We start from the raw sequence: 15,728 nt of genomic DNA, 5'->3' as shown, positions 1-15,728 counted from the left end.
CCGTTCTCGTTTGTGCACTTTAGGCAATCCACTCGGAGTATGCCAAGCCCCCGTCACCAGCCGGCCGATGCACCGGGTTTCCTGCAAATGTGAAGCCTGTGGATGTATTACAGGACTTGGTGATGAAGCCCTAAACTTTTCTATTTAAAGGTGCCATCCGGGTGGCCTTCGGCAGCTGCCCAGGAGTTGTGGTGAGTCAGGGATGTAGGGGGGAGGAGCGAGGGTCCACTCAGGTTTCAGCCGTGCCAAATCACCTCATCTCCTCTTAACCCAGGCGTCCCCTGTGGCAACGGCCTCGGTCTCTGAGTGTGCCCGAAGCGTGCGGCCCAAGCAGCTGAGCGTTCTTAAGAGAAGGGTGAGGAGCAGACTTGTGGGGTTTTGGCCGATGTGGTGCCACGATCAGGCATTGATGTTTGGTTTTCTTTAATACAGCTGTCTAAGAGACACCAGCCCGGTGCCAGCAGGACCTTCCCAGCTGACGAGGTGGCCTTTCTTTGCACCTGAGACCGGCATCCCCAGATGTCTGAGAGAGAAGTAGAGGGCCACGACCCCCAGGGGGGATGAAAGCAGGGTGCTGGGTTGGGAATTACTGGGAGGGGGGGATTTGAGTCCGCTTTGGAGGTGAGTAGCTTTGGAGGTGGGGGGGTGTCCATGAAGTGGCCCCTTAGGCCCCATAAAAGCAAAATCTCACTTTTGATCCCAGTGCTGAGGTGAGCGGGGCGGAGCAGTCCCAGTGTGTATTGTGTCACTTGTCTTTTGTGTATTATGTGTTGTTGGATATCTCATGTCTTTTATCATAGCCCTTTGAGGGGCCTGTCAGAAACCTTGGCACCAGTCTTAGTATCTGTACTCTCAGCGTTCCTTGCCCTGGCACCGATGCCATGGAACTTTTAACTCGGCAGCTCAGACAGGTATCAGAATGGCAACTCTTTTTCGAAGCATCCGGTCAGATGTCTTTTCAGGTCTTGTTCTGAGCTGTATGGACAGCTGCACCCTGCAAGGTTCTGTTATGATGGATTAGGACTTGTAAGAATGTGGGGACAGGTAGAGGCTTCTGACCGTAGGATTCTCGGGCATCCATCTTTGCAGTTCTTGGAATAAATCATTCAGTTAGCATCTTGTTCCTCCAGGGTTCTCTGAACTTCATCAGCCTGCCATCAGTTTCACCTCGGTCCTCTAATTTTGCATCCTCTTGGTGCTCGCTGTCATTTTCCTTACCCAGAGATTTCTGTTCCTGTTGTGTCCCCGTTGTTTGTCCTGTCCTGTGTCACGGGTGTCTGCACACATTTGTGCTGGAGCTGCTCTGCCTTGCTGCATAGCCTGGTGCAATAGGAGAAGTCCCGGGGACTTGATGTTTGTAATGTGGGGTGTCGTTGGACTCTAGGTGGGATTTGCAGATGGGCACAAGATGTCTGGAGCTCTTAAGTTATCCTGCAGCTCTTTGATTTTTGTCCTTTCTTTCAGGTGCAGAAGGATGAAATCCAGGGCAGAGCCCCCCATCCCGGGTGAGGGGATTCCCCCGAGCAGGTCAGTCACTGTTTGTCTCTGTAGAGAGAGCATAAATGATGGCTCTCTTTTTAGGAAGTCAAGGCCGAGTGGGCGAGGTGAGCATTGAGTAGTGTACAGAAGCAGTTGTTTTTGCTGATGTCTCAGTTTCTGGTGCAGCTCTTAGCATCTCCACTTTTTATTTTAGGTGGTCTGCTTGCCATCTATCCTGGCCGAGCATGCCCATTCCAGGTGTGTGCAGCTTAAGGTATCAGTGTGGCATCCTTGTCAGATTTGGGAGGTTGTGTTTTCACAGTGTCTCAGCATGCTTTTCTGCTTTGTTTCTTTGCAGGTGCTGTCGCTGCCCTAGGCATGCCAAGGAACAGAGGAGGGCAGGTGAGTCGGTGTTTAGGCAGGCTGACTCACAGGTGAGTGTTACACAGCAGCATGCTAAGTGTGTACCTATTCTTTTTGCAGGTATCTTCTGGGCACCCTCTGGAGTCAAATCAAGATTTGAGGTGGGCCGGGGCAGGGGTGCGGAGGAGCCCTGGGGATTACTGTTTTTGACGGCAATAGTCACCTTTTCTGTTTTGTCTTAGGTACCCTGAGGAGCCTCGTAGCCAAAGGTTGGAAACAACAGCACCGAGGCACACACGGAGCACATTTCACCATCCACGTCCGACCGAGGATGGATTTTGTCTGCTCCTTTTCCAAAAGATAAGTGTCGGGGCCAGCAGTTGGGAGAAGGGGAAAAACCTTTACTATCACAGAGGGCAATTTGATGTCAGCTTAGCGGAGAGGTCTGTAGTGGGACCAGCTCTCTGGAAGAAAAGGGAGAGGGTTTCTCCTCAGCCTGACCAGAGCCTTTGCTGGGCAGGGCAGTTCCGACCCATCTCAGCATTCTCGTGAACTTTGCGTTGTCCGCCTTCCTCGGCCCGACGTCGTCACGGATCATTCCCCCGAGGAGCTCGCCTTCACGTCCGGAGCTACAGCCACGGTCACCCGGCCGTCGGCTTCCTTCTCTAGGCTCGCTGAGCCTCTCGAGCATCCTCTTAACTGCTTTGGCACTAACTTCTTTTAACGAGTTACATTTCATCATCACATGCTATCGTCATAGGGCTTCCTCTCCTTTGGCATCATCAGCCTCTGGCACATCTTGCGCTAGGCATCTCGGGTGCCTAAGGGGACAGTGCCAGGCAGTTGCCACTTGTCTCTGTGTCTATGTTGTCCGTGTCTGTGTTGTCCGTGTCTGTGTCCGTTGTCTTCCACGTCATAGGCCTTTATTATGTCTCAATGCTTTATCGGCACTATTCTGTGCCATCTAGGCTGTGTTCTACTCACGTTCCTTTCTGGATATCCCTTATTCTGGCATCTTTACATTTTTACTCTTTGAGACATTCCTGTCTCAAAGGGAGAAGATGTTCTCATCCATCTTCCTTCTCACTACCAGCTTTGGTAGTGCCTTTTTTTCCATGCCATTTTCTTGGACTGCTAGAGGGAGTGTCTTGCACCCTCCTCATGTGACTGCAGTACTTCTATAGGTTCCATCTTCTGAAGGGTATAGGACTCAAGAATTCATCTTCCAGCGAGTTATCTCAAGTCCTGGCTTATATTGTGTGTACCTGTGCTGGCTTATACTGTATGTACCTACCCTCTATGTACACTTGCACTGTATGCATCGACTTAGATTGTTGTGTGTACTTATATTGTACCACTTATGGTTGGAGCTGCCCTGCCCGGGCACGTAGTCACAGTCAGGTAGAAGAGTTATAAAAACTTTACTGTTCATCTGTCTTTTATGGGATTTTGGGTAGAAAACTTATTGGTCCAGAGTGGAGACAAGTCCTAGCTGTCAGATAGCCACTCGTTGACCGCTTCCTGTCGTCTCACAGGTCCCCGAGGCTACCGATTTCCCCAGAACCTACCAACTGACGTCAAGGAGCGCAGCCAGAAGATGTGTGGCAGCACGTTCTTCAGCGTCTCGAGTAAGGGCCGCAGCGAGTGTGTAAGTGGGAAGAGCGTGTGAGCGTGTGTGAGAGCATGTGTCTGTCTGCGTCTGCTCGTCTCTGCGTGTGTCAGCGCATGCCGACTGGATTACTGGATTTAACCTTGTGTGTGTGACTTTTGCTTTTCAAGTTTTTCAACTCATTTTCAAATTTAGAATAAAAAATCCCCAGCTGGGTTTCCCCCCCCCCCCGGCTGTTTTTTTTTTCTCGGTCCCGGTCGGTCTGTGAGGTGACGTTCATCACCAGAGTTTGGGCGCGGACTGTCCAGGGACCGGGGTTTTTGTCAGGCAGGAAGATTTTTTTGAGGCTCCCGGGAACCACGTTCCCGAGGACCAATGATTGCTGGGGTGTAATTTAGCAGTTGTGATGAGAGGGATGGTGACTTCGTGTGTCATCTGAAGGGGGTGTTAATTGTAGATGAGTGTTGTTTTTTGCGTGCTTTTGTTGTTTTGGGTTTCCTGTAACAATAAATCCACATGTAAAGAAAATAGAAAAAGGTTATCATCTTGTGTTAATATGTGTGTTGTGTTGTATTGCTCTGTATTGCAGGGTGAGCACAGGGTGAACTCTCTCCTCCTTGCTGTGACACCTGGGCTGGCAGGGATGACACAGTGACCTCGGCCGGCCCATGCTGCCTGTGCCATCACCTGGCACTGACGTGTTTGATGAAAATCCTTTTGCTGGGATTTTTCTCCTGAGAAGCCTCAGAACAGAAATGGAACCAATAACGATCTGCTGGCTGTGGAGTGTGGGCTGGAGATGGTTTAGCAACAGGGGCATCTTGGATTGGTCTCCTGTGCAGTGTCTACTTGATGACCAATCATGGTCCAGCTGCGTCGGGGCTGTGAGCAGTCCCAGGTTTTTATTATTCATTCCTTTCCAGCTTTCTGATGTCTCCTTGCTCTTTTAGTATAGTTCTACTATCTCATTTTCTTTTAATATAATAGAGATCATAAAATAATATTTCAGCCTTCTGAGAGGTGGAGTCAAGATTCTCGTCTCTTCCCTCGTCCTGGGGACCCTCAAACACCGCCACAATCAGCGGCCGAGCGGGTTTGTGCGAGCCTCTCAGTAACCCTCGGCCGGTCCCGAGTCGGCAGACACCGGGGGGCAGCCCTGACACGGCCGAGAGCGGGGAGACACTGTCTGTGCCCCGAGGGTGCTGAGGGCACCTGGGCTGGGGGGAGACACTGTCTGTGCCCCAAGGGTGCTGAGGGCACCTGGGCTGGGGGGAGACACTGTCTGTGCCCCGAGGGTGCTGAGGGCACCTGGGCTGGGGGGAGACACTGTCTGTGCCCCGAGGGTGCTGAGGGCACCTGGGCTAGGGGGAGACACTGTCTGTGCTCCGAGGGTACTGAGGGCACCTGGGCTGGGGGGAGACACTGTCTGTGCCCCGAGGGTGCTGAGGGCACCTGGGCTGGGCCCCTGTGCAGCACAAGAGACACCAGAGACAGCGGTAGATGATAAAGGGCCGACTCTTAGCAGGGGTTAATCCAAGGTTTTATTAGGAGTCCCAAAGGAGCTCCTGCACCTCAGGGGCCTCCTGCCAAGCCCCAGGGAGATGTGCCAAGGTTACGTTTAAAGGGAGGTGGTAACCCAAAGTAGATAACATTTTACCAACCATTAAGTGACCCTAAGGGATGGATGCTGGGCCATAGACATTTAGGACAGCGTATGGGGCAAGGCTCGGGGGGCTGACCCCTGGCCTCTGGCTGATCACTGGACGACTTGGACCGAAACTTCTGCATGGAGGGGATGGGAGGCTGAGTGATTGACAGAGAGCCAGGGTCGGGGTTTGGGGATGATCTCATCCCGGGAGAGGGATAACACAGGGAGAAGGAGGGGGGTACAGTTTGGGATAAACCATTTGGGAAAAATATGGGGATACAAAACAAAATGACTTCAAAGTATTATAAAGTATAAAAATGCACTACAGCAGGTTTGGGCAGCACCAAATGAAATGTAATAAAATGCTTTAAAAATAGAAAAATTAAAAATAAAAATTAAATAAAAGTAAAAAAACAAAATTAATTTAAAATAAATGAAAAACAAAACAAAAACTGTAAAGTGCTGTAAAGTGCTGTAAGAGTTCCATAAAAGGTAGTGCCGTAATGCAAGACCCTCAAACACCACCACAATCACCAGCTTGAGTTGGTCTGGGCAGCACTGAATAAAAAAAAAATAAAAACCTTTAAAAATAGAAAAATTAAAAATAAAAAATAAATAAAAAATAAAATTAGAAAAATAAAATAAAAGCTTTAAAAATAGAAAAATAAAAAATAAAATTAAAAAATAAAATTAAAGCTCTAAAAATAAAAAATTAAAAATAAAAATTAAATAAAAAATAAAAAAATAAATGCTTTAAAAATAAAAAAGTTTAAACTTAAAAAAATAAAAATCTTTAGAAATAGAAAAATTAAAAATAGTAAGTAAATTTAAAAAATAAAAAATAAAAACGTTAAATATAGAAAAATTAAAAATAATAAGTAAATAAAAAATAAAATTAAAAACTAAAATAAAAATGCTTTAAAAATAGAAAAATTAAAAATAAAAATTAAATAAAAGTAAAAAAACAAAATTAATTTAAAATAATTGGAAAACAAAATAAAAACTGTGAAGTGCTGTAAGAGTTCCATAAAAGGTAGTGCCGTAATGCAAGACCCTCAAACACCACCACAATCACCAGCTTGAGTTGGTCTGGGCAGCACTACATAAAAAAAAAAATAAAAACTTTAAAAATAGAAAAAAATATAAATTTAATCAAAAATAAAATAAAAAAATAAAATAAACTCCTTATAAATATAAAAATTAAAAATAAAAATTAAATAAAAAATATAACTAGAAAAATAAAATAAGTGTTTTAAAAATTGAAAAATAAAATTAAAAAATAAAATTAAAGCCCTAAAAATAGAAAAACTTTTAAAGAATTAAATTAAAAAAAAAAGCTTTAGAAATAGAAAAAATTAAAATTAAATAAAAAATAAAATTAAAAAAAAAAAGCTTTAGAAATAGAAAAATGAAAAATAATAAGTAAATAAAAAATAGAATTAGAAAAATAAAAGCTTGAAAAATTAAAAATAAACATTAAGTAAAAAAAAAAATTTAAAAAAAATAAAAATAGATTAAAAACAAAATAAAAACCGTAAAGTGCTGTAAAGTACCAAAAAAGTTCCATAAAGGGTAATGCCATAAAGCGCGACTGTCGTAAAAGGTGCCGTAAAGCGCGGCTGTCGCAAAAGATACCGTAAAGCGCGACTGTCGCAAAAGGTGCCGTAAAGCGCGGCTGTCGCAAAAGATGCCGTAAAGCGCGGCTGTCGCAAAAGGTGCCGTAAAGCGCGACTGTCGTAAAACAGCCGTAAAGCGCGACTGTCGCAAAAGGTGCCGTAAAGCGCGACTGTCGCAAAAGATGCGGTAAAGCGCGGCTGTCGCAAAAGGTGCCGTAAAGCGCGACTGTCGTAAAACAGCCGTAAAGTGCGACTGTCGCAAAAGGTGCCGTAAAGCGCGACTGTCGCAAAAGGTGCCGTAAAGAGCGGCTGTCGTAAAACAGCCGTAAAGCGCGGCTGTCGTAAAATCCGTAAAGCGCGACTGTCGCAAAAGGTGCCGTAAAGCGCGACTGTCGTAAAAGGTGCCGTGAAGCGCGACTGCCGCAAAAGGTGCCGTAAAGCGCGACTGTCGTAAAGCTGCCGCAAAGCGCGACTGTCGCAAAAGGTGCCGTAAAGCGCGACTGTCGTAAAAGGTGCCGTAAAGCGCGACTGTCGCAAAAGGTGCCGTAAAGCGCGACTGTCGCAAAAGGTGCCGTAAAGCGCGACTGTCGTAAAACTGCCGCAAAGCGCGGCTGTCGCAAAAGGTGCCGTAAAGCGCGACTGTCGTAAAACTTCCGTAAAGCGCGACTGTCGCAAAAGGTGCCGTAAAGCGCGACTGTCGCAAAAGGTGCCGTAAAGCGCGACTGCCGTAAAATTGTGCCGTACAGGCTGGCGGCGCCCTGGCCGACACGGGGTGCCGTACAAGATGGCAACGGCCGCCCGAGTGGGCGTGTCCTGGTCGGGGCGCCGTGTCGACGGGCTGACGTCATTAGGCGGCACTCTGCCTGCAGTGCGCCCATGCAGACGGCAGGGGGCGCTGTGCCTGTAGTGCGCCAAAGCAAACGGCAGGGGGCGCTCTGCCTGCAGTGCGACAAAGCAGACGGCAGGGGGCGCTCTGCCTGCAGTGCGACAAAGCAGACGGCAGGGGGCGCTGTGCCTGCAGTGCGCCAAAGCAGACGGCAGGGGGCGATGTATAAATAGAGTATAAAGTATAATCTATATAGAAGAAGAAATAAAAGCTCTATGTTACCTGCAGCTGTAGAAAATTTCAGGCTCCCATGGAGGAAATAGTTTTCCTAAAATCATTGCCGTTTTGGGGTTTTTTGCACTCCCCAGTCGCCTGAACGTTTCTACTGCTGCTTTTTTTTATTCTAAAGCTAGAATGGAAAGCCAAGATTAGAAATACAGCGAAAGAAAGAGAGAAAGAATTAAAGAAAGAGAGAGAGACAGAGAGACAGAGACAGAAAGAAAGAGAGACAGAAAGAAAGAGAGACAGAAAGAGAGCGAAAGAAAGAGAGAGAGAGAGAGAAAGAAAGAGAGAAATAGAGACAGAAAGAAAGAAAGAAAGAGAGACAGAAAGAAAAGGAAAAAGGAAAGGAAGAAAGAAAGAAAGAGAGAGAGAAAGAAATAAAGAGAGACAGAAAGAGAGCAAGAGAAAGAAATAGAGAAAGAAATAGAGAAAGAAATAGAGAGAGAAAGAAAGAAAGAGAGAGAGAGACAGGAAGAGAAAGAGAGAGAGAAAGAAATAGAGAAAGAAAGAAAGAAAGAGAGAGACAGGAAGAGAAAGAGAGAGAGAAAGAAATAGAGAAAGAAAGAAAGAAAGAAAGAAAGAAAGAAAGAAAGAAAGAAAGAAAGAAAGAAAGAAAGAAAGAAAGAAAGAAAGAAAGAAAGAAAGAAAGAAAGAGAGAGAAAGAAAGAAAGAAAGAGAGAGAGAGAAAGAAATAGAGAAAGACAGAAAGAAAGAAAGAAAGAGAGAGACAGGAAGAGAGCAAGAGAAAGAAAGAAAGAGACAGAGAGAGAGACAGAAAGAGAGACAGAGAGAAAGAAAGAAAGAGAGAGAGAGACAGAGAGAGAGACAGAGAGAGAGACAGAAAGAGAGACAGAGAGAAAGAAAGAAAGAGAGAGAGAGACAGAGAGAGAGACAGAGAGAGAGACAGAGAGAAAGAAAGAAAGAGAGAGAGAGACAGAAAGAGAGACAGACAGAGACAGAAAGAGAGACAGAGAGAAAGAAAGAAAGAGAGAGAGAAAGAAAGAAAGAAAGAAAGAAAGAAAGAAAGAAAGAAAGAAAGAAAGAAAGAAAGAAAGAAAGAGAGAAAGAGAGAGAGACAGAGAGAAAGAAAGAAAGAAAGAAAGAAAGAGAGACAGAGAGAGAGAGACAGAAAGAGAGACAGAGAGAAAGAAAGAAAGAAAGAGAGACAGAAAGAAAGAGAGACAGACGGAAAGAGAGACAGAAAGAGAGACAGAGAGACAAAGAGAGACAGAAAGAGAGACAGAGAGAAAGAAAGAGAGAGAGAAAGAAAGAGAGACAAAGAGAGAGACAGAGAGAGAGACAGAGAGAGAGACAGAGAGAGATAGAGAGAAAGAAAGAGAGACAGAGAGAAAGAAAGAAAGAGAGAGAGAAAGAAATAGAGAAAGACAGACAGAAAGAAAGAAAGAGAGAGACAGGAAGAGAGCGAGAGAAAGAAAGAAATAGAGAAAGACAGAAAGAAAGAGCGAAAGAAAGAAAAGGAAACAGGAAAGGAAGAAAAAAAAAAGGAGGAAGAGAAAGGAAGAAAAAAAATGAAAAAGGAAAAGGGTGAGAGTGAAAAAGAAAGAGGGAAAGTGGAAAAGGGGATGAAAAACAGAGTGAAAAAAAGAAAAAAGAGTTGGAGTGGAAAAGAAAGGACATTCGGGAGGGGCGGTGCTGCCTAAGGTGCTTCCGCGCCCAGGAGCGAAGGAGCCGTTTGATCCCCTGGCGGGAGCGCAGCTCCCGGTGGCGGAGAACGGAGCGGTGGCTGTCAGTCCGAGACTCCAACTCCCGGCAGGCCCTGCGGCCGTAAAGCGCGGCGTCTGACGCAACGGCCGACGCGCCATATGAATGGCTGGCGGGCCGAGGCGGCCGCGCGCCGGGGGAGCGGGCAGCTCCCGGCGCCTGTGCCACGCGGGACGGAGCCGCGGCAGCGACGCTGGAGGGGCGAAGCCTCCGTCCGGCCGCCCGCACGGAGCCGAGCGGCGCGGAAGGGGCGTCCGCCCGGTGCCTCGGCCTCGCTCAGAGGTCCCGGTGGCGGGGGCTGAGCTCGGGCGGGGCGCGCTGCCGCCCGCCGATGGCGGAGCGCCAGGCGGTGCTTTGCTGCCGCGGGCCGGGAGCTGCAGGAGCCGCCCCGGGCGAGCGGCGCCGGGCGCTGCCGCGGTCACTGTGCGGCGGCTGCCCTCGGGCTGGCGGAGGCGCGGGAGCCGCCGAGCTGCAGCGTCTCCCTCGGGCCGCTGCCGCTGCTGCGGGCGGGGGCGGACGAGCGGCTGCGGAGGCGGCTCCGCGGCGGGCTCAGCCTTGCGAGCAGAGAGCGCTCGACATCGCTGGCATGACACGGCTGCTGAGTGCCTCAGTGCTCGTGGCTCTTCCTTCCACGCAAACGGATGGAGCGGCATCGCTGAGCAGTAAAACACAGCGATGGCCCGGAGAATGGCGAGCGCAAGGAGCGCCGGGCAGGATCCTTCTGATGGCACAGGTGCGATCGGCAAACTCAGCCCCTTGTGCCCCTGCCCTCCCGACCCCCAGGGGAAATGCTCTCCAGCCTCGAGCTGCTGAGAGACAAAACGTGTGATTTGACACTAGGGTCCGGAAAAGGTTTCCGTTTAGATTAGCAAATGCCTCCATTGTTCTCGGTTACATCCTAGGATCGGTTTTAGGCAGTGACTTTCTACCGCTTGTCGGATTTTCTTGTGCAATGGTAAGAAAATAGGCAGGTCTGATACTGGTTTCGCTTTTTTTCTACTTCATGTTCCATGAGCTGCTTTTATCCAAGCAATTGGTTTAAAGTTCTACTGTAGGCGTTTCTGGTTCACTTTTTTTTTTTTTTTCCCTCTAAATCGGCAGTAAATATAGCTGAGTAAAATTACCTTGGTTTTCTTCCTTCTTAAATGTTTTTATTGATAATCCTATTTGAATATGCAGAACACGTGGGTATGTCCTGTAATATATCCTAGCTTTTCTTGTTTACAGGGTACTCAGAAAATATTTTTCCCTTAGAGTCCCACTGAAACATTCTCCGTGCAATGTCCGTTAAGGTCTGTGTTTGCAAATAAGCCACCATCAGCTGAGATATTTGCCTGTGTACCTTTTCCTGTCATTCAGAGCTTGCGTTCTGTGGTTTTTAGGATAAACCTATCAAACTTGCGAAACCGTTTTGCAAGTCTTAACCGTTGAAGGCAGCAAGAAGTGGTTTTAAAGGCTGTTCTTGAGCAGACAAAGGGGAAAAGTGTGAATTTGCTGCTGAACTTGTCCTTTTTCATTTGACTTGCCTTGAATTATTTAGGAAGAGAGAGCACTAGAAAAAAGAGAGAAATAGAATTGGTTCTTGAGCCCTCCTAAAATGCTCCCCGTGATTCCGTGTGGAGCCAAAGTGAAGGGTGATGGAACAGAGCCCCTGTGCTTTAGAAGGAAATCAATTTCAACCTGATCTCCACCCTGAGTCTCCCTAATTTCTGTTTTTAAAATGCAAACTCAGTTTAGGAAGTGTTGGGAGTTAGTATTTTGGGGAAGAAATGGCAGTTGCACAAACCGTTCCATTTCCCAGAGGCTCTGGGAAGGATTCATTTTGTAAGCGCTGTAACTGCCATCAGTTGGGGGTTCGGGGTTGGAATGTGCACTTGCCCTCCTATAAAGCACTCGTTCATTTGCATTTCAGTGCCAGGAGTCTGGAGAAACTGGAGAAGAGCCCAAGAGACATTTTTCATCCTGAGATACAAAAGGTAGGAAGTGACTTTTTTTGGTTTGGTTCTTTTTCTTTATGATTTCCTGGAAATAGAAGTAATTAAGTATAGATCCTACTGGTTTGTTTCTTCCAGTAGCTAATAATAATAATAATAATAATCTAATACTACTTAAACTGTCTCTTTATCCATTGAGCTGGCCATTTCAAATCCAAACTTCTAAACACCAATAAAACCATCATCCTTGTAGAATCCTTAATAGGAGGGGGCTAAAGATGCTGTTTCTGTTGACAGGATTTATTGGTTCTTGAAGGGCAAGAGGTGAGTACAAGCCTAACTACTTCTTGCTCACAGACCCGTCCGGTGAATACGGCTTTGTATTTGGATGGGCTTTTGATGAGTTCTAAATCAATTGCTCGTTACAGTAAAAAGAAGTCATGTTTTTTTGAACCTGACAGCAAAAATAACTTGAAGCACCAACTTAATCATAATTGATCACCCATCTAAGTTAATGATTTTATGCTATACTATCAAAGTTTAAAGGTAAATTATTGTGTAGTAGGAGATGGTATAAAATGTATGTTCTAACGTGTAGGATGTAGGCAAAGATTAGAGGAACCAAATTTTTATGTCTTCTGTTTGACTGTTCACCAAATAATATTTGGTTTTATTTTCCAGGGATCGGTGAATTTTAAATTTGGAGTCCTCTATGCTAAGGATGGTCAGCTTACAGGTGATGAAATGTTCAGTCATGGTGAGGTTTTCACCTTCTCCTTAATTGTTTTGCTCATCTGAAAAAAAAAAAAAAAAAAAAAGGTATGTTTATTATTTGTTACCCTGTTCTGATCGTTTCCTCGGTATTTGCTGGAGCTCTGCTTACCCAAGCTTTGGGTAAAACAAGCTTTGGGTTCCTTCTGTCCCACTGGGAGTTGCCCAGTTTGGTTGCATCTGGTGAAATTCACCCTGAGCCCTTACAGAACCAGCTCAAACCAGGTGAGAGCCATTCGCAGCTCTCTCAGGACACCCGGAGGAGGATGGGTGACGTTTCTGAGCATCTGGCAAGTGTACTTCTATCAAAACTCGGCCTGTGACATTGCTGGGGAAAACCCTTCTGTATCCTGAAGGGTTCCTCAAAGTCTGTTGAGGATCCAGTTAGCAGTTGCTCACCTGGATGGTTCCAGCTCCTCAAGCTAACACTTGTACTCTTGCCCTGTAGTTTAGATCTATTGTAGTTTTGGTATTTTGCAAGATTTTACGTCTTTGGACAATAACGTGCATTTCACTCTTTGGAACCTCTCGGATCGTGCTTTGGTGCAGCACCACCTAATGGGACACTTGGCTGCTGTGCTGAAGGGCTTGGTTACTGGAATTGTAAATCCCGGAGAGTTTGTAAGTCTTCTGTCCCCAGGGAGGTGTCACGCTTTGTTCACCGTTGCTCTGTTTGTCGGGTGCTGCTTCTCGTCGGAGGTATTAACTTCAAACTGCCCTGTTCTTTTTTTAACTTTTTTTCCTGGTTCTCTCCGTAGGGCAGGGAAGGACTCTCGTATCCCGGTCGTCAGACTCAGCGCTGCCCGAGAAGATACAGAGACTGTAAAAATCATAAGGAGCAAATGTGACTGCAGAGAAAACAAACTGGAGAGAACAAAAGGTGATATTGTTCTCCTTAGCCTGGATTAGAAACATCCACTGCGCTTTGATGCCAGTGGCTGCCAGGGGCTCGTTAGGTCTCTTTAGGCAGGTGTAGGTGTTCACTTGTAGGTTCTATTTTTTGGCAAAGGACCACGAGAGAAGTTTATTTATAGATCCAAATAAACATTCATCTTATCTGAACATAACCTGTCATCCCCTTTCTGACATTAAGGACTCCTGTATAAATACTTGGGGGGGTTTTCTTTGTCATTTCTGAATGGTTCCATTTTGCCGGCTACTTGAACAAATCTGAGGGGGTTTAATTGCATACTGCTTCCTTGAAATTGTGTTGGTCTCTGCTTGGAACCCTTCTTGTACTGCTTAATGAAAGACTTCTGATGGTGTTTTCTTGCCTGTTTGTGGTTAAGGTCGTGCTCTGATGCATTTACAGAAGCCATGGCAGGAGAGTCAGCTGCTGGAGTAGAGGAGACAGTACTATCCCTGTGCAGCACAGAACTGTGCTGCTGCTGTGTCATCAGCTGTGTCTGCACTGAAAGTAGCCACCTTCACTTGTAGGTAGCTCCTTGGTGCTTTAGGACACGCTGAGGGATTTATTCCTTTTGGGATCCACGATGAGAATTCCCAAGAGAGGTAGTAGTAATAAGGTCTGAGATTGGAAAAAAGCCTGTGTCCTTGGAATGTTGTTGTTGTCGTCAAAAGTTAATTTTTCCTTCTTTCTTAGCCGGTAGTCAGCTTTTTGCTTTATTTTTTGTGGTATCAGTATTTGATTGTTTAAAAAATTGCTTCAAAAGAACTGCAGTGGCTGGCCACCAGGACCTTGTTCAGATTTGCCTATTTGCTTGTAGCTAAAATGTTTCCATATTGTTTATCATTCTATTGAAGAAACTGCTGCCCAGGCAACTAAGAACTGAACATCTATCTGTCTAGGACACGGGGAGAGGATTTAGGTCATGTCTTTGTTTGCAGAAAAAAGTTCCAGTGTCGTTTCTAACTAGAGGAAAAGGGGGGGGGTGAAGACTCGGGGCTCTGATGCCACTGGGGGCACCCCGAGGTGCCCAGGAGAGGGAGCCCCACTGCGGTGCAGGAGCAGGTATGTTATCACGTACTAGAGAGCAAATTATAAATAGAAATATGAAAATTATAAATATAAAAATATTTTTTAGATCGTTAAAGAAAGCGTTTTTTTTAACTTGTCAATAGGCAGGGTTTTGATGATAAAAATGATAAATACAAAGAATATGAAGGTAGAAATCTAAGTCTAGAAAGATATCATAAATACATACAGATAAAGTTTAAAGCTAGAAGAAAAAATCAGTTGCAGCAGTAGATACGATACATAATATAGATAATACTTTAAATACATGTCTAGAATTTTATAGATATTATAGATAATTATTAATAGATTGCATCAAAAGAAACGATAAATATAAATGTGAGTATAACTATACAAAGTATAAAAATATTTCGATACCATTTAAAAGAAGGTGTTTTCTTGTATTTATTTGAGATGGGGTTAGAGATGGGGTTTTTATTTGGATTAATAGAAGTATTCTAGAAATATAAATCTAACTGTAGAGAGATCCAATCGATAGAGGAGGATATTTCTAAAACCACAACCGAACGCCGCCGCCTTCGGGGGAATCGCACGAGCTCGGCCGAAGCAAAGGCGAGAGCGGCCGACCCTGACGGCCTCGAGCGAACCGAGGCGAGGCTTCCGAGGCTGCCTGAAGCGAAGCGAGCCGAGCTCAGGCGAAGCGAGCCTGCTGCTCTCGTGCGCGCTGCTTAGCGCCAGTGCGCTCCCAGCCTAATGAGCTCCTGCCCGAGCCCGCGCTCCCGGTCGTGTCCGCGCCGTGGCCGGGCCGCCCGCGGGACGCGGCAGCGGGAGAGCCCCGAGCCGGGCGAGCTGAACGGGAGGCGGCGGCGCTTGCCCGCCCGCCGTCGGGGAGCCGAGGCGAGGCGAGCGGAGCCGAGGCGCGCCGAAGGCACAGAGCGGCTGGGAGTTGGGCCGAAGCGAGGCGAGCTCGGCCGAAGAGGCGAATGCAGGCGCCAAGAGCCGAGTTGAGGCGCCAAGAGCCGACCGGAGCCGAGCGTCTCCGGAGCGAGCCGAGCTCCGCCGAGCGCCGCAGCATCCCGGGCAGGGCGAGGCGCCGGGCCGGGCTCGGGGTGCAGCCGGGGCTCTGGGAGGCTTCCCCGCCTGTCCCTCTCTCTAGCCCTCCTTCCTTCTCCCCGTATTCGCCTTCTCTCGCTCCCTTTCCCCCATTCCCTCTCCCCCCGCAAAGCCGGCTCCTTCCTGTCCTGTCCCTAGCCCGCTACTCCCTTCTGTTCCCCCTGTCTCCTTCCTGTGCCCAGCCTCCGTGTACCCTCGTCCCGGGCTTTCCCTTCCCGTGCCGCTTTCCTGCACAGCCCGAGCTCCCTCGCCGCCCTTTGTCGTGCCCTGCTCTCGCTCCTCTCTTCCCGTGCCCCCTTTCCTTCTTTGCCCCGCAGCCGCGGGGCTCGGGCTGCCGGAGAATAAAGCCCCGAGGGCCGGAGCCCGGCGCCCCTGGGCCCTTGCGGGAGTCCCCGCGCGGGGCCGGAGGCTCTCGGCGGATCCCCCCGT

At 47.2% G+C, this 15,728-nt stretch overlaps 1 protein-coding gene and 1 long non-coding RNA gene across 5 annotated transcripts; both read left to right on the top strand.

Moving 5' to 3' along the window:
* The first annotated feature begins 437 nt into the window (after positions 1-437).
* On the top strand, positions 438-4,468 carry LOC143694270 (uncharacterized). 4 transcript variants are annotated; one of them, XR_013182618.1, is made up of 7 exons: positions 1,584-1,604; positions 1,694-1,737; positions 1,838-1,881; positions 1,963-2,003; positions 2,085-2,111; positions 3,378-3,470; positions 4,041-4,468. XR_013182618.1 is itself a non-coding variant. In XM_077179452.1 (6 exons), the coding sequence occupies exons 2-6, from the start codon at positions 1,563-1,565 to the stop codon at positions 4,043-4,045; spliced, it is 228 nt and encodes a 75-aa protein (XP_077035567.1). In that variant the 5' UTR covers positions 438-571; positions 1,465-1,562; the 3' UTR covers positions 4,046-4,468. The 4 variants fall into 4 exon arrangements, 2 of the variants coding, with proteins under 2 accessions (XP_077035567.1, XP_077035566.1); XM_077179452.1 differs by lacking the exons at positions 1,963-2,003; positions 2,085-2,111 and adding an exon at positions 438-571 and having other exon boundaries at positions 1,465-1,604; XM_077179451.1 differs by lacking the exons at positions 1,963-2,003; positions 2,085-2,111 and adding an exon at positions 438-571 and having other exon boundaries at positions 1,465-1,604; positions 3,378-3,490.
* A 5,182-nt stretch (positions 4,469-9,650) lies between these two features.
* Positions 9,651-13,419, top strand: LOC129122093 (uncharacterized). The gene is made up of 3 exons (XR_013182620.1): positions 9,651-10,278; positions 11,458-11,521; positions 12,161-13,419. It is a non-coding gene; the product is annotated as an uncharacterized LOC129122093 (long non-coding RNA).
* Positions 13,420-15,728: the final 2,309 nt, after the last annotated feature.

The sequence above is a fragment of the Agelaius phoeniceus genome, chromosome 6, assembly GCF_051311805.1.
Source record: "Agelaius phoeniceus isolate bAgePho1 chromosome 6, bAgePho1.hap1, whole genome shotgun sequence".
NCBI classification, from domain to species: domain Eukaryota; kingdom Metazoa; phylum Chordata; class Aves; order Passeriformes; family Icteridae; genus Agelaius; species Agelaius phoeniceus.
Note: the sequence above shows the minus strand (reverse complement) of the source record. Positions and strands in the feature narration are given on the sequence as shown.